Source organism: Tursiops truncatus, chromosome 9 (genome assembly GCF_011762595.2).
Source record: "Tursiops truncatus isolate mTurTru1 chromosome 9, mTurTru1.mat.Y, whole genome shotgun sequence".
In the NCBI taxonomy this organism is placed as follows: domain Eukaryota; kingdom Metazoa; phylum Chordata; class Mammalia; order Artiodactyla; family Delphinidae; genus Tursiops; species Tursiops truncatus.
This window is the reverse complement of record NC_047042.1, coordinates 77,697,545-77,716,025: the sequence shown is the minus strand read 5'-3', so window position 1 is coordinate 77,716,025 and position 18,481 is coordinate 77,697,545. Positions and strand designations below refer to the sequence as shown.

The 18,481-nt window shown below is 37.7% G+C and overlaps 1 protein-coding gene across 15 annotated transcripts in view; it reads left to right on the top strand.

Moving 5' to 3' along the window:
- The window catches only part of CADPS2 (calcium dependent secretion activator 2), a 485,983-nt gene that overhangs the window by 159,153 nt on the left and 308,349 nt on the right, over nt 1-18,481 (top strand). For all 15 annotated transcript variants that reach the window (XR_012334053.1, XM_073809879.1, XM_073809876.1 and 12 more), the window contains one exon: nt 13,614-13,694. Coding sequence is in view for 14 of the 15 variants with exons in the window: in XM_073809879.1 (XP_073665980.1) it covers nt 13,614-13,694 (81 nt within the window). In the remaining variant the exon portion in view is untranslated. The remainder of the gene's footprint in view (nt 1-13,613; nt 13,695-18,481) is intronic.

Sequence of the window (18,481 nt, the reverse complement as noted above, 5' to 3'; positions counted from 1 at the left end):
TTTTTTTTTTTTTAGATTCCATATATATGTGTTAGCATACGGTATTTGTTTTTCTCTTTCTGACTTACTTCACTCTGTATGACAGACTCTAGGTCCATCCACCTCACTACAAATAACTCAATTTTGTTTCTTTTTATGACTGAGGAGTATTCCATTGTATATATGTGCCACATCTTCTTTATCCATTCATCTGTCTCTGGACACTTAGGTTGCTTCCGTGTCCTGGCTATTGTAAATAGTGCTGCAGTGAACATTGTGGTACATGTCTCTTTTTAAATTATGGTTTTCTCAGGGTATATGCCCAGTAGTGGGATTGCTGGGTCGTATGGTAGTTCTATTTTTAGTTTATTAAGGAACCTCCATACTGTTCTCTATAGTGGCTGTATCAGTTTACATTCCCACCAGCAGTGCATGAGGGTTCCCGTTTCTCCACACCCTCTCCAGCATTTATTGTTTGTAGATTTTTTGATGATGGCCATTCTGACTGGTGTGAGGTGATACCTCATTGCAGTTTTGATTTGCATTTCTCTAGTGATTAGTGAAGCTGAGCATCCTTTCATGTGTTTGTTGGCAATGTGTATATCTTCTTTGGAGAAATGTCTGTTTAGGTCTTCTGCCCATTTTGGTGTTGGGTTGTTTGTTTTTCTGATATTGGGCTGCATGAGCTGCTTGTGTATTTTAGAGATTAATCCTTTGTCAGTTGCTTCGTTTGCAAATATTTTCTCCCATTCTGAGGGTTGTCTTTTCGTCTTATTTATGCTGTGCAAAAGCTTTTAAGTTTCATTAGGTCCCATTTGTTTATTTTTGTTTTTATTTCCATTTCTCTAGAAGGTGGGTCAAAAAGGATCTTGCTGTGATTTATGTCACAGAGTGTTCTCCCTGTGTTTTCCTCTAATAGTTTTCCTTGGCTGTGCAAAAGCTTTTAAGTTTCATTAGGTCCCATTTGTTTATTTTTGTTTTTAGTTTTTATTTCCATTTCCATTTCTCTAGAAGGTGGGTCAAAAAGGATCTTGCTGTGATTATGTCACAGAGCGTTCTCCCTGTGTTTTCCTCTAAGAGTTTTATAGTGTCTAGCCTTACATTTAGATCTGTAATCCATAAAAATTGTTTTTATAATTGTGAATACAACTGTATTATATTCTTAAATCAGGTTATAACTTTTATCAGTGTTGCTTCATTTGACTATGCATTATTTTTTTTTTTTTACCTTTGGCCTACGTGTAGAGGAACTACATAAAAATATTTCTAAGTAAGGTTTCTCCTAAAGATGTTTTAACTTATTTCTGCTTTCTCCCAAATCTCATCAGATAAAAATATAGGCTACAGTCAGATATTCCATGCATTTATTTTTAGACTTTTCTTCTTTACTTAGATCTAGCCTATAGAAATTAGGGTTTTATCCCAGCATGTCCACATTTTTTTTTTTTCTTAATGATAAGAGAACACAAATCTTCAGAGATCAGGCATTTTTGTAATAGTAATGGAAGGGAAAAGTGTATTTGCCAATGCACTTCATGACCTGTTTTCATCTATTAATGAATAAAAGATTATATGAATCTACTGTTCCAACTATAATAATATGAATATTGTTCTTAGGTTTTTCATGGTTGTTAATGAAAATATTCTGTCAAAATGACATATATGTGATAAATATATTTTATACATTGAAAAATGCTTATTGAATGCCTTCTAAAAATATCAGTTACTGGGCGAAACAATGAAAATACAAAAATGACAAGATTTTATTCTTTCCCTCAAGGTGTTTGCATGTGGTCAGGAGACAGATATGCAAGTAAAATGTGATGAATGGTATAATTAATCAGTGTGTCTCTGAGGGTGTGTATAGGGCGTAATGTGAACACGTGGATGACAGTCTCTTAATTTGATACTGGATAGTTTGCGTGGATTTCTTTAATGCTCCACCCTGGCTCCACATTAGAATGACCTGAGGAGCTTTACAAACCACTGGGTACCTGGGCCCCCACCTCAGACTAAGTGAAACAGTCTGTGGATGTGGGGCCTAAGTGTCTGTTTTTTAAAAGCTTCCTACGTGATGCTGAGGCTTAAGGACCCCTGGCCTGACAGTTCATCTGAGGTCTTCATGCCATGGTCATATCTAAGTATAGAGGAGGCTGGGAAACAGTCTAGCTCTCTGCCCAGAAGAAGAAATGATTTGGAAGTCTGGAAACTCAATCCTCTGTTGGAACTTTAATGAAGGTTCTAACAAGGACAATTCCTGAATTTTGGAAGATGCGTAGAAATTCAGCAGACTGGAGGAAAACAACGCTTACGAAGGCACGAGGAGAATGAAATGGCTTGGAGTCTATGGGAGATTCATTGTGTGTTTTGGTGGAGTAGCAGATGAAGCTAGAGTTAGGGAAGGACTTGAATGTTAAGGGGCCTCACATGCTAGCTGGAAGAGCTTGGAACTATCACAAGATGGGGAACGCTGTTGGTCTGTGAGGCAAGGAATGACAGGAACAAGTTGGGGTTCTGGAAAGATCACTCTCTGTGGTCTAAAGAATGGATTACATGTGGCCCATCCCCTGCCTCACCCCACCTGTGGACATGGCACAGCATTATTAAAAAAGAAGTGGAGGACTTCCCTGGTGGCGCAGTGGTTGGGAGTCCGCCTGCCGATGCAGGGAACACGGGTTCGTGCCCCGGTCCGGGAAGATCCCACATGCCGCGGAGCGGCTGGGCCCGTGAGCCATGGCCGCTGAGCCTGCGCGTCCGGAGCCTGTGCTCCGCAACGGGAGAGGCCACAACAGTGAGAGGCCTGTGTACCGCACACACACACAAAAAAGGAAGTGGAACAGGACCTGCATATTAATGTTTTGAGTAGTCATGAGGCTCTGCTCCTTGCCCTACTGTGGTCCTGTTTTCCTGTGTTGCCTGTGAAGTTCCTAGACTACTGGATTTCACCTGGGTGTCTCGTCACATCCTCTTGGATCCATGCCCTGTTTTGTGCTTCGGAATTCTTCTGTGCTCCCGCGCTTGGGAGCTTTGGCCTGAGTCAGAACACTAGACCACCTACTTGCCTTAAAAGGGACATGATGAAAGCCCAGGAATTCAAGCAGGAAAAGGGATCAGCTGGAGTCTGTAGTTTAAGACATACCATCCTCCAGAACTACGGGTAACATCCACCTATTCCCCTCACTCACGTTTTATAGAAAAGATAGTATCCTTTGATGGCTGTCTCCCATTTACATTTCCAGCATTTATCTGATGCAGCATTTCTATTAATTGTGCTCTGATGGTGCATCTTTGATGAAGGTGTTCTTTCAATATAGCACCTACTCTGGTCAGCCACTGATCAGGGCTCTCCATATATTGCAGTCCCTCTTCCCATGGAGCAATATTTTGGGGCAGGGGCATATGTGGCAGGGGGCGGGGGGAATCAAAAGTTCTGTTGTGTACCTGATGAAATAAGAATGTTAGACGTCCATGTGATGGCAGGTGGTAGTTGAATATACAAGTCTGAAATTCCAGTGAGAGGTCAGAGTGGGAGATAAAGATTTGGAAATCATTTTGATAAAGTTAGTGTTTTAATTTAAGTCATGAGACATTATGAAATCATACTGGGAGAGTCTGGGGCTCAAGAAGAAAAAGGGCCAACGACAGAGAGGCCTGGGGATGCCAGGATTTAGAGGCTGCACAAAGGCAAAAGAGCCAGCGAAGAGGGAGGAAACCAGAAAGTGTGGTGTCAGGAAAGCCGTGGGAAGACATTGCAAGGAGAGAGTTTACCTGTGCCACACAGCAACGAAGTGACCCTTGAGTTTGTGAAGTGGAAGCCACTGTTGGCTTTGACAAGGGAAGACTTTTTGGAGTGGTTGGGAGTAAACCTGACTGGAGTGGGTTAAAAGAAGAACCAAGAGGGCTTCCCTGGTGGCGCAGTGGTTGAGAGTCCGCCTGCCGATGCAAGGGACACGGGTTCGTGCCCCGGTCCGGGAAGATCCCACATCCCGCGGAGCGGCTGGGCCCATGAGTCCAGTGCTGTATAAATTCACCTTACTAGTCCTGATGAGGCTAAAGTTCTAATCTGCTCTGACAGCATCCTCTAAAGTCACTGATAGTGTCTGTGTTATTTTACTTAGTGCTAAAATCTCTCCGTTTCATCATTATTAATGTAAATGTATATTCAATTATTTTATTGAGGGAAGTATAGTTAGTAAATAATTGCTTGAAAATGTTAGCTCATGACTTCTGTCTAGAAGGTAAAATGTTAATACCAAATGGAATCCTAAGGAAAATTTCATGATGTGCAAAAATTTGCGAAGTTATACCTACCATTTTAGGCAATAATGTATGCATAGTCTCCAGGCTATCGAAGTCCCCTGGTTTTCGTGTTTGAGGTTAAAGTTCTTGCGTTCTTACTTTTGAACATTTTTTTCCATTACTTAATATAGTTTAGTTCAGTTCACATAGGCTAATTTTATATCTCATTAACTTGTTCATCTTTTCCCTACTTTTAAGTAGTATTCAAAGGGAAGTGTGGTTTGGGAAATGCAATTTTAAGACTCTCAGAACTGTTCTCTGAGAAGCTGCGACAGAACTGCTCTTTCCGAGCCAGGTTTCTTATGCACAGTTTAGCAAGTAGACGTGAGAGTGATCTTTACAGGCTGTGCCTTTAGCAGCCGAGTGCTCCCTGACTCAGACGTAACAGCATCCAGGCAATGCGTCCCTCTTGAGAATACGGGGATCACTTCACTTCCTTGTGCTCTTTGTGCTGCACGAAGTTGCAGAAAGAGTTTTAGTTACCTTGGAGTTGCTGGCTAATTGTCAATGATCAGGTAGTGGGGAGGAAGGACTTTTTTGTTTCTGTTTTTGAGGGAGGTTGCCTCATGGAAGATGGGTCAGTCTGGAGGGATGTTAGGGTCCAAGAACCTTTCAAATACAGGTGGAATTATTCCTTGCATTTACATTAAAACTGGGACTGGTTACGGAAATCCCACCATTGGCGATGGATTGGTTTAGGCCTCTTGTTAGGGTGGTAGGGTGAGCTAACAAGGGTCATATATTGCGGTGTGAGGTAGGGGTCATAAATATCTCAGAAGTTGAATAATGAGAAGACTACTATGAAAGACATGTTGTCAGATAGTACCTGCTTTGTTACCCAATAGGTAGGCAGGTAGTCTTCTCAGAAGATTTGGAGATTGATCTGGACAATGAAGGTAGGTAAGAAGAGCATCCCAGGCAGGAGAAACACAAACAAGGTATATGATTGGGGAAATGTAATATGTTTTGTATATAATGAGCAAACTAATTTGTATACATAATGCAAGTATCCAAGAGGTTAAAAAGTGAGATTGGTACAAAATAGGGTGGACCTGAAAACTAAGCTGAGATGTTTGAGTATCATTCTTTCTCATTCATACCCACTTATTTTCATTCACTTCCACCCATCCTTCCATCCCCCTGCCCTTTACTCCTCCTCCTCTTCTAAGATGTTAGCCTGATCAAGGGTAGTGAGAATCATGTGTAGAAACAGGGCAGCCATGAAGAAGAGTGGATTGTAAAGGACACTTCAGTCTTAGCTGAGGCCATTGTTGGATGCCTGAAAGGAAAGACCTTGCCTTCAACTGGAGATAGAGAACTGGGACTCAGGAGAAGAGGCCAGAGCTATGTGCTGAGTTATGTCATGACATCATGTACAACAGCAGGCACTCTGTCTAGAACAGCTAAGGACCAACTGTGTGTGCTTATGGGCTGAGAGAATGAGGGGGCTCAGCACAGAAAACAGAGCAGGAACAATCAGTACTCTATCTTCACGATAAGTAATTTGATTCAAGTGATGGTAGAAAATTAACAAATTTATTGATGAAGTAAATGAATTTGCTAATTCTTAATACAGCTTTTGATCAGGGTTTTTAGGCTGTGTTACAAAATCCATGCATATTTGGCACTGTCAAATAAGTCAAACACTGGGCTATGAGAAAATTATAATGTTGGGTGGAGTGTTCTTTTGGAATTGGGGTTAGGTTTGTGCAAATTTCTTCTCATGATGTATTATCTCTAGATCACCAGATTTATAGATGATATAAACAGAATAACCAGCAAATGAATTAATCTCAGGGAAAACACTATTTATGTAACAGTGCAAATCTTAGTCTACTTGTATATTTCATACTAAAAGGTGAATGTTATAAGAAAGTAACAGAATATAATTTGTTTGAAAAGAGATATGCCATAATTGGACTGGGGACTCAGAAAAGAACTAATTTTTTTTTCAGTGGGAGAAGGGCACAATTGACTAGGGTTAGCGCAAACAAAGGCATCATTATGGAAAAACAGAGCTATTAATCTCCATTTTTAGTGATTGACAATATTAATGTGAAGACAGTTATCCTGGTTCTAGAAAATAGATTAATCATAGAGGGCAATGATGCTAAACAGTGCTATGAAAACTGCTTTTTTTTTTCTTGAAGATATGAGCAAATTTAATGAATTTGAGTATTTGATGTTTGTAGTTTTTACAGCATTAGAAGAATGATATCAGATGCTATAAAATGAAGCTGTTGGGTAAAACTTGGTAAGGTTGTTCTTATGCGGTTTAAAATTTTCTTAACCTGTAAGATAGTTGGCTACCAATGAAGTCTTTGGGTCTTCCCAAGGACTTCTGCAAAGGGAGATTTGTTGATTTCTGAGACCTTCTCTTTTCAGAACTGTTTCCATGGAACTTGAGAGGACTGGGACCCAGAGAGCCCAGGGTTTGAGATTTGCAAGTCAAGACTAATAGATGCGGCATCAGATCAGTATTTTCTCTATTCCTCAAAGTCCATTTTTTAATATTTCCATTTTAGCAAATTCATCCTGATATTATCAACCAGGAAAAACATCTCTTCCATCACTGATTTCCCACACTCCTTGATCAGTAGCTTTCTGGTGGCAATTCTGTTCTGTTTTAAATGCTGTTTTTACTGTTTTCTGTATGAAATGTGAACTCCTGGAAGGCCACGACTTCTGCAGCTACAGAATAGCTTTCAGCAGTGCTTGCTGTACAGTAGGTGTATAAAAATCATAGAGTTAGTAAAGTAATTGTGGGCCATTCAGTCAACATTGTTCAGAGCCTTTGTCTTAGTGTCCTTTTATGAAGAATTTAACAAATCTTCGAAAGGGTAAGGTTGATGTAGGCCTGTGGTGGCCATTTTCCATTGCTTATGTTTGAGAAGCCAGACAGCCTCTTCTAGAAGAAATGAATAGAGACTTATATAAAGAAGATTCTCCTAGAGCCATGGTTCTTTACCTCTTTTGAGTTAACCACCCCTTTGGGTAAGCTATGAAATTCAAACAATTCCTCAAGGAGAAAAGTGCATATCTCTCCAAATTTTGCTCCCAACTTGAATGGTCCAGACTCCTGAAGGTCCAGGTTAAGAACTTCATAGCCAAGAGAATTCTGAATTTGGAAACAGCAATCCCTGTGTAATGAACAGGAGGAAAATAAAAGTACTGAATATTTGTCAAGACATTGAAATATTTTGATAATTAAAGTGATAAAATGTTCTGTATAATAGATACTCAAGGCATTGCAGAGAATAAAGATACGTTTGGGCATCTGTTATTGTCAGGGTTGAATGACCCTCTTTGAAAGACCTGGAAAATATTCTGTGCCAGGAAAGGATATCTGTGAGGTATAAGTAATCTATTGTCATATAAAGTGTTGTAATCAGGAATTTAAAGTAAAAGAAAATGAAATTAAAAGATGTCCTTGTGGAGTGAGGACTTGTCTCTGGCCTCTACCACCAACTCCATGGTCCCCAAATTATCCCCACTGTCTTTATCTCACAGCCCAAATCAGGCACTAGAAATGGATACATCACCAACATTTTAAAGTCTGATGTCCCACATCTATTAAACCATCCATATGGGCTTTTTTCTACTTTTTTTTTTTTTTCTTGAGGGGAAGGAGGAGAGGAGGTAGTGTGCAAAAACCAAGTTTTCAGAAAAGAAAAGATTATTTTCACCATAATGATGTATACAACTGTATTGACAAAGTGAAATGCACTTCAAGTGGCTAGAGATACACTACACCACGCAAAAAAAGAGTCTTGGCCAAGGAGTAAGAGTACCTGGATTTGGTCTGCCTTCAACTATGTGATTCTGGGTTTCACTACATAACTCTAATTGGATTGGTTGTGGGCTGTGAAAGAAAGAGAGAGGTCAAAGATGAGACCTAGGCTTTGGGCTTGAACAAATGGTAAATAGGTGTGCCATTTATATGACATGGCATTGCTCACGGAAGGAGTGATTGAGGTGGGGAGATGGCAATCAAAATTCCATTTGGGGCATGTTAAATGCAATGTGCCTTGTCTTCATGCAGGTTGAAATGGTAGGTAGGCAGTTGAAAGTAACAGACTGGCCCTCTGGTGAGAGGTTGGAGCTATAAATACATACTTGGGAGTTATCAGTGAATAGATGCTGTTTATGGCCATGCGCTTTGAGGAAAGCACCTAGGCAGTGAACGTGTAGATTAAAGAGGTCTGTGGCCCCAATCCATTGTTTATAAATGTTAATCTCTCGTGCATGGGAGCACATCTCCAATTTAATAATGGAAATTAAAATCTATTTGCCTTATTAAATTTATTTTTAAACATTCTGAAAATGAGGTACATTGTATAAAACTAACCAGCTGGGGATTGGGTGGAGGAAGTGGGTGTGGTGATAAAAGGGCAACATATGGTGTTAAAACTGTTCAGTATCTTGACTGTGGTGACTGAGTGAACCTAGACAGATAATAAATTGTATAGAAATCCATACAAATGAGTGTGCATAAAACTAAGGAAACTGGAATAGGATGGATGACTGTATCAATCAGTATTCTGGTTGTACATGATGGTCTAGTTTTGTAAGATGTTACCATTGAGGGAAACTGGGCAGTGTACAATGGATATCTCTCAATTATTTCTTACAACTGCATGTGAAACTGCAGTTATCTCAACTGAGGAGTCAACCTTTAAGAAAGCATTCATAATCCTAAAGATGCTACCAGAAAACTACTAGAGCTAATCAGTGAATTTCGTAAAGTGGCAGGATACAAAATTAATGCACAGAAATCTCTTGCATTCCTATACACTAATGATGAAAAATCTGAAAGTGAAATTAAGAAAACACTCCCATTTCCCATTGCAACAAAAAGAATAAAATATCTAGCAATAAACCTAAGGAGACAAAAGACCTGTATGCAGAAAACTATAAGACACTGATGAAAGAAATTAAAGGTGATACAAACAGATGGAGAGATATACCATGTTCTTGGATCAGAAGAATCAACAGTGTGAAAGTGACTATACTACCCAAAGCAATCTACAGATTCAGTGCGATCCCTATCAAACTACCAGTGGCATTTTTCACAGAACTAGAACAAAAAATTTCACAATTTGTATGGAAACACAGAAGACCCCAAATAGCCAAAACAATCTTGAGAAAGAAAAACAGAGCTGGAGGAATCAGGCTCCCTGACCTCAGACTATACTACAAAGCTACAGTAATCAAGACAGTATGGTACTGGCACAAAAACAGAAATATAGATCAATGGAACAGGATAGAAAGCCCAGAGATAAACACACATGCACATATGCTCACTTTATCTTTGATAAAGGAGGCAAGAATATACAGTGGAGAAAAGACAGCCCCTTCAATAAGTGGTGCTGGGAAAACTGGACAGCTACATGTAAAAGAATGAAATTAGAACACTCCCTAACACCATACACAAAAATAAACTCAAAATGGATTAAAGACCTAAATATAAGGCCAGGCACTATCAAACTCTTAGAGGAAAACATAGGCAGAACACTCTACGACATAAATCACAACAAGATCCTTTTTGACCCACCTCCTAAAGAAATGGAAATAAAAACAAAAATAAACAAATGGGACCTAATGAAACTTAAAAGCTTTTGCACAGCAAAAAAAACCATAAACAAGATGGAAATACAACCCTCAGAATGGGAGAAAATATTTGCAAACGAAGCAACTGACAAAGGAGTAATCTCTAAAATTTACAAGGAGCTCATGCAGCTCAATATCAAAAAAACAAACAACCCAATCCAAAAGTGGGCAGAAGACCTAAATAGACATTTCTCCTGAGAAGATATACAGATTGCCAACAAACACATGAAAGAATGCTCAACATCATTAATCATTAGAGAAATGCAAATCAGAACTACAATGAGATATCATCTCACACCAGTCAGAATGGCCATCATCAAAAAATCTAGAAACAGTAAATGCTGGAGAGGGTGTGGAGAAAAGGGAACCGTTCCTCTTGCATTGTTGGTGGGAATGTAAATTGATACAGCCACTATGGAGAACAGTATGGAGGTTCCTTAAAAACTACAAATAGAACTACCATATGACCCAGCAATCCCAGTACTGGGCATATACCCTGAGAAAACCATAATTCAAGAAGAGTCATGTACCAAAGTGTTCATTGCAGCTCTATTTACAATAGCCAGGACATGGAAGCAACCTAAGTGTCCAGAGACAGATGAATGAATAAAGAAGATGTGGTACATATATACAATGGAATATTACTCAGCCATAAAAAGAAACGAAATTGAGTTATTTGTAGTGAGGTGGATGGACCCAGAATCTGTCATACAAAGTGAAGTAAGTCAGAAAGAGAAAGACAAATACTGTATGCTAACCCATATATATGGAATCTTAAAAAAAAAAAAAAAATTCATGAAGAACCTAGGGGCAAGACGGGAATAAAGACACAGACCTACTAGAGAATGGACTTGAGGATATGGGGCGGGGGAAGGCTAAGCTGGGATAAAGTGAGAGAGTGGACATATATGGACATATATACACTACCAAACGTAAAATTGATAGCTAGTGGGAAGCAGCCGCATAGCGCAGGGAGGTCAGCTCGGTGCTTTGTGACCACCTAGATAGGTGGGATAGGGAGGGTGGGAGGCAGGGAGACCCAAGAGGGAGGAGATCTGGGGATATATGTATATGTATAGCTGATTCACTTTGTTATGAAGCAGAAACTAACACACCATTGTAAAGCAATTATACTCCAATAAAGATGTTTAAAAAAAAGCATTCATAAAAATTATATAAACTTTCAACTGTGTTGAGTTTGGTAATACTCAAAAGAAAATAAAACATATGGCACATGGAATGGTAAACTAAAATTCTTACTTATAGTTAACCAGCTGATTTACCTCCTTGAATTCTGTCTAGCATTACATAAAACAAAGACAACCAGTAAAAAGTTTTATTGGTTGTCTTTATTATATTAGCTTTTCCTCTTTTTTTTTGTAAACATGTTTGGGAGTGTGCTTTTCTAGTTTCACAGAAATGGCACTGTAGTCATCAGTCACATTTCAGTCTCTGATTGCTATTAACGGACAGTTTAGTACAGTAATGCTCTGCTTTTCTTTGTGTATATGTTTTCAGACATATGCAGTTAAGGCATTAATATTTTTTTAAAGTAGTAGAAAACTCTGAGAAAGAAAACACTTGCAGGCTGCAGAAGTGACTGAAACAATTCCATTTAAAGTTAAATAAGAACTGTTAATCTGAAGATACAAATAGTTAAAGATGTTAAATAATATTTTGTGGTGAAATATGAAGGAGAATTTTTAAGGCTTTAAGATGTTAAATGCTATTTCTTGGTGGAACTGTAACTCTTCACTGCAAGTAACCATTTTATTTTTTGTGGAAAAATATTTATCAGCATTTAAGCAAAATGAGAAGACACCCCATATTACGTTTACTGTATTTGAGGTATTGTAGTTAGGGTTCTTACACATAATTTTTGTTTTTAGGACCTTGATTTCGGTTACCTGGAATAGGCATTTATCATCTGTTTTTTTCCTTAATAATTTTGTTTTTAATGTAAGTCATTTTGACTTCAGATGCAGTGAACAGAGAGACTTGTTTCTGTTTGATTTTGAATATGAATCAATTAAAATAAAAAGTGTATTTTTTTTTGAGATGACATAGCAACTCCTTTACAACAAGGATTTAATTTAAGAAAATCTTGGCTATTTAAAAACTTGTTTTTAAATAGAGTTGATTTTTTTATATAAACTTGGGAACGTATTTTTTGGAAAGGTGACCTTAGATCTGTTAAACAAACACATAGATGGATTGATATAGAGGGACAGGTAGACTTCCTTGTGTCCCTCTTAACCTGTTTGTGATGGAGACAGGCACAGTGACCTTTCCGAAGTCCTGTTTGAAACCTCTTGGTGAAATCCCGGTGCTATAGGAACCAATTCCAACCTCCCTAATTTGCCTGCGAAGAGTAGGCTTATAAAATAGTCCCACCTCTCTCTCCAGCCCCATCTCTCATGAACCTTCCCTTCTTCCCCCTCTCCCCCCATTCCATTCCCCAAACCACTGTCTGCTCTCACCTCCAGACATTTGGCGCCCTCTTACTGGAGCACCTACCCTTCTTCTTGACCCTTCGTATACATTCCGACACCACCATCCTACTGACCTGCTTTGCCCCTACTCATCTTTTTTCAGAATTTTTCTTATTAAGGCTATTTTTTTTTTAATGTAACATGGTAAATTTGTAGTTCTTCAGCAAATGGACAAGTTAATCTTTTTCTTCTGGGTGTTTAATGTTGTACTCAGTACTAATCCAATTTTTAGATGGACTTTTACTAAAGTATGGTTGTATTGTGTGGTCTAGGCTTCTTAATGAGGGAAGTGGGAGAGGGGAAGGAATTAAAGAGAAACATTGGCCTTGTTCACATCTGTAACCCACCCAGTGCAGCCCACACTGTGCATGGCCCATAGGACTGCCTAGATTTAAGAGGTCTTAATGAACTAATACAGGGAGGTAGAAGGAATCATGAGGAAAAGTTAAAAGAGGTTATAGAAAAAGTTAAGGATTATGTCAGTGGAGAAGTTAAAGTAATATTCCATGTAGATGGAAATATCTATAAAAATGAGGATAGCATGCTAAGCTTTCAATCAAATTTAGAACAAGAGAATGGAATTCTAACGTGGTGCCGGTCTGTGAAGGGATTTCTTGGCAGTATGAGCCTGTTGGTACTAAAATGAGGAGCATATGAAGACCTAAATGGTAGAAAGTTATAGCAATCAATCAAATAGTGCCTTGATAGTTTAGCACAAATAAAAACTTTTTATAAAAATGAAGGAAATATTTTTTGAAAGATCAAGGAAAAAAGTGAAACATTACTCAGTATCTCACTATCCAGAAATGCATTCTGGGAATTTGAAAGAGCAAAACAAGAGATTTATCTATTTTGAACTATTTAGGACTGACCTTAATGAAGGCAGAAGGATGGCCTGAATAAACTTAATGACAGCTTAATGCATCCTCAAGGAAACAAGGACTTCTTGGTTTAGCTCTGTTGTGGACAGGTTGGGCAAAGAATTATTATAATTAGATTTTTTGGTAAGCTGAGCTATTAACCTTAAAGATTTATTACCTTTTTTGTGAGCAAACCACAATGAAAAGTGCCCAAGAAATTAGAGTGTCAATCTAATTAAACAACTTTCTGTGTTCTCAGTAGGTAGTTGAGAGAATTTATAAAGTTTTTTCAGAGTCATTTTGTCTTTGCTTTAATCTGTAGGTCACTGCCATTAAGTAATCATGTATGTGTGATTTCTGTTTTATTTTTAAGTTGGATAATGCAGATGAACAAGCAGCCCAGATCAGAAGAGAACTTGATGGTCGTTTGCAATTGGCAGAGAAAATGGCAAAGGTAAATTGTTAACTTTGATATACTGTACCACATTTCTTTCTGTACTTAGATTTCTGTGAGCTGAAAGAGTTTTGTATAGATAAAGCCAGCATAATTTTATTTTCTCATCTCCATGCATACCTCTTAAACCCAGGTACCTGAATGTATATTATCTAAAATGGAGCACATTATGTATTTTACATATCCATCCTTATATAAGATGTTTAAATTCAGTGGTAACTTTTATAGATTATTCTTAAAGCAGTGCCTGAATTTCTCAAACTGCCAGACTTAGAAGAATTTTAATACTGCACTAAGCATAATATAATCATGCTTAGTGCATGAGAGAAAACCATCCTGCCTGCAGAATCATACAATATATTCCGAAGTATCTAGCACAGTGCTTGGCACACAGTGGTGTCAACTAATATTTGAATGGATGAAAAATATAATTTGAAGTTTCTAGTACAGAGTCTCATAGGGCATATTGAATACCATATTTTGTTTACTTTTATTTATACAATCGTATGAACAGAAATAGATTTCAAACAAAAGCCATGAGTTTCTTTTTAATTCTGAGAACTCTTTGTCTAAATCATTCTCTAGTAAATTGATGCATTAATTTACTTCAGTGGTAAAAATAAAATTTTAGTCTCTTAAAATAGACTTGAGGTTATAATGCTGTTGATCTGAGAATAAGATTTTTTTCCTTTTGCTAAATGAAAAATGTGAGTATTTGATAGACTCTCCCTCCCTCCCTCTGTGTCTGTCTCTGTCCTGTCTCTCTGAAGAATCCTCTCTGTTGGGGATTTTTCTTCTTTTTAAAAACTTTAGGCATAACATGTATATAGCAAAGTGCACAGATTTTAAGTTTACAGCTTGATGAATGTGTATATGCCCTGTATTAACTACCTCCCAAATCAAGATAGTGAACTTTTCCAGCACTTTAAGGAGATATATCCCATACTGCATGTGACTATTGAAGTTTTGTGTTTTTCAAAGAAAAATGTATTTATGAATATGTAAGTTTTAAGACTATTACTGTGCTTATCTAAATGTGTATGAAATTTAAAAGTAGCCAAGTTGTTGAGAAATAGATATAAATAGAAATACATAGAAAATTGAGAGAAATTGGGTAACAGAGATGACCGTAAGTTGTGAGAACCAAGCCAAGGGCAGAGAGTGAAAAGACAACACACCTTGTTACCACCCTCTGGAGAGGTACTACATCATTCTAGAGATTCAGATGTGGAATTCATAGGCTAGGAATCAAGTATTAGCTTGAGGCTTTTGGAAGCTTTAGGGAGAGAAATGCATTCCCCAGAATCCTAACCTGAGTTGGAAGCTGTCTGTGTCTGGAAGGGCACTGCTCTTCTTGAAGCCCTGAGGCTAAGAGAGAATCCAGAGAGATGTGCCCGACAGTGTGGGCAGGACTCTGGACCTGTGATCAGCATTTTTCAGTTGCCTACTTGTATTTAGATTGTACCTGAGCTGAACACACTGTCATAAGTTGAACTTCTTCAAGGGTCTGGCTGAATATGTGATAGTTTAGATGAATTTCTAGAGGGTTACAGAACAGGATGGAAAGCCTTGGGTGTGTCCCCGAGCTCATGTCTGTGGAAGAGGATGTGTGGTGTGTGTGTAACCTCTGGACTGAGTGAGAGGAGCAGGGTCAGTGATGCATATACAGCAGCTTCTCTTTGCGGGGACCTTGATGATTTCATCAGAAGTGCTGATAAAGTAGAAAAAGCGTGGAGACAGGTGTCTGGGAACTGACTATACTGCTGAACTGAATGAATAAGCATTTTCAGAACTCTAATGGAAAACTGATGAATTCATAAAAGTGCTAACAAAAGATCAAGATAAAAAAAATTACATGGGACTGAGTGAACTGATGAGGATGATTATAATTTTTGTGACTTTCTGTTCGAATTAAAAAAAAAAAATCCCACAAGGACTCAGAGGCAAAAAATATACAAATCAATTTTCACTTAAAGTAAAGGAGCTGTTACAGTGGAGGATTCCTGGACTGAATGTCAATATTATGACATAGTATGAGTGTGTTTCATGCTTGATAATTACAATCATTGTTGCTTTTGTTGTGGTCATCCATTTACAATGCTTGGTGTCAGTAAAAATAAAATACAGTGTGTGTGTGTGTGTGTGTGTGTGTGTGGAAAAAAAAAGAAAAAGCGTGGAGAAGGAAGGAATTGAAACTGATGGGATTGGAACAACAACAACAGCAAAAAACACCCCAAAATATAATGCCTTTTGGTAAATATATTGACATAGCAGATAGAGCATGTTTAATTGCCTTCTACTTCAGTTTCACCAAATTTAAGCCACCTTCATAAAATATAAGGCTAATTATAACTTACTGACCTTGTTGTCTTAGATCTCTACAATAATCCTGTGAATCCACAAGGGCAGATGATATAATGAATTTATTTTATAGACAAGGAGACTGAGGTTTAGGGAAGATTACTTAACAAATCAAAAGACCTCAAACGCTGGTCTTTGGACTCCAGAGCTTAGGTTTGCTCTCTTAGGCCCTGATACCTCTTCAGTCTCATAAATCCAGAAGTGTGGTTTATTCATAGTTTATAGTTTGCAGTCAACTATTAGTAGCACCTGTCATGCTTTACAACACAGTATAATAACACTGAAGCCACAGGGCAGAAGTCTGTTTCAAGGGATGTAAATATTGACTTTAATATTTTAGCCAAGGCATAATTAGGAAGTAGTAGGAGAAAAAAATATGACTGGACTGGGCCAGAAAGACCTGTGGGCCAGATCCATGATTGCTGTTTCCTCGATATAGGCAACTTATTTAACCTTTTGGAGCCTGAATTTTACTATTCATAAATTCAATGAATAAATATTTCTTGAACACCTGTTAAGATAACCAGGCACTATTTTAGGCACTTGAGATACATCCAGACAAATGTAGTTCTCTTAGGATAAAACCAGACAAAAATATTCCTGCCATGCCCTCAGGGAGCTTACATTTTATTTGGGAGAGACTTACAGTAATTACTGTAACTGAATTATGGAAGGTGAACATTTGCTACTTAGAAAATAAAGCAGAGAAGGTAGAATCGGGAATGTGGGAGGGAAGGAGAGTGTTGAAAATTTCCAGTCAAGTGGTCAGGGTAGGCCAGTTCTTGGCAGTACTGTCTTTCTAGTACATCAGGGTCAGAAACTTGGAATCATCTTTGCCTCCTTTTTTCCTCATGCCAAATTTATCAGGAAATCCATTTCTATCTATCTTCAAAGTATTTCCACGATCTGACAGTTGTCACTGCGTTCATCCTACCACTCTGGTCCATGCTTCATCTACTGGAAAGTTAAGAACTCTTACAGTGACTAAAGTTGAATAATGGAAATTTTATGGAGCAAATTTTTTTTTAATGTATATAGTGCGTTAGGGCTGCTAATGGGCTAAGCTGTAAGAGGACTAAATTAGAACGTTGAAACTGTGGTTTATAGGAACAACTCACAGGTAAACTACAGAATAACCCTATTTCTGATGCTGTTCTAATTTAAAAGATCAAATTAATATGTACATTAGTTGTACAGTTGTTTTTGTTTCCAAGAAAGAGGCAACATAAGCAGGCTAAATAAAATTTATGAAATATTATCGACAAACCTCAAAGCTTTAAAAGAGAGTTGTTGGGGTTTTTTCCCCAGAGAGAAAAAGAAAATCTAGTATAGTCTATTTCCTGAAAAGTTTGAAAATGCTGATGAAACAGTCAATTTGGGTGATTCCTGCCAGTCTGTTCTTTGAAAAATGATAATGACTGAAGTGTTTTTAATGAAAGCTAAGTAAGAATAGATTTTTTTTTCATGTGCTAATGCTAAGTTTTCCATTAAAAAACACCTTAAAAATTTGGAGAAAATAACTGGTACATCCAAACTTTCAAACATGTGATATATTTGCCTTTTGCTTTGCTAAAATGTTTCTGAAAGGCAAAACTGTGACTGTTACATGAATATAAAATGAACAAACAATAATGATTGTACTCAGTGTATAATTAATGAGCATACTAGTTAGATGTTAAAACTAGTCTGAAGGGCATTTGAAAAGTAGGTGTTTTTAGGCAAAGTTAAAATAAGATTCAAGTATTAGATATAAAAGTGGTTAAAAAAAAACAGTGGTTAATTTCTAACAGGGATTTAAACTATAACCATTGGATTATCTTAGTCACCAGACACACATTATTTATATCTTTACCACACAAAATTCTACAAAGTAACGTGTGACTTCACTTGTAAACAGGATCTTTAATCAATGTAAACAGTAAATTGAACTAGGTACATTTCCCCCACATGGTCGGTCCTTGGATGGCCTTTGCTCACATATGACATTGGAAGGACCTGTTCCCTCACCTTTTTGCCTTATATCTGAGTTTTGGATGCTTTTTATGACAGCTTTTAAAATTAGTCCACAAATGTAAAAATGTTTTTATGCTTTATTTTATCTTTTTCCTCTTTTGCATGTATTGAAAAACTATCCAAAACATTATTCCCTGCATCCCCAAAGGAATCCAAGTTATTATGTAACTGAGTAGTTATGTGTTTTTCCTGAGGATGCAAACTTACTGTGTGGGAATGTTGCTTCAAGCTATAGAGGAATATTAAAAGGATACTTAAGAATCTTCCTTGGGAAAGTTTATTATGGATGTAGATATTTAATCTCTCTGTGATATAAATACGCAATTTTAACATTGATTATATGTAAATTATTTTAAAAGAAATATGTCAAGATTATATTGGGGGAAAAGGAAAACAGGTGGTCCAGGACTCTG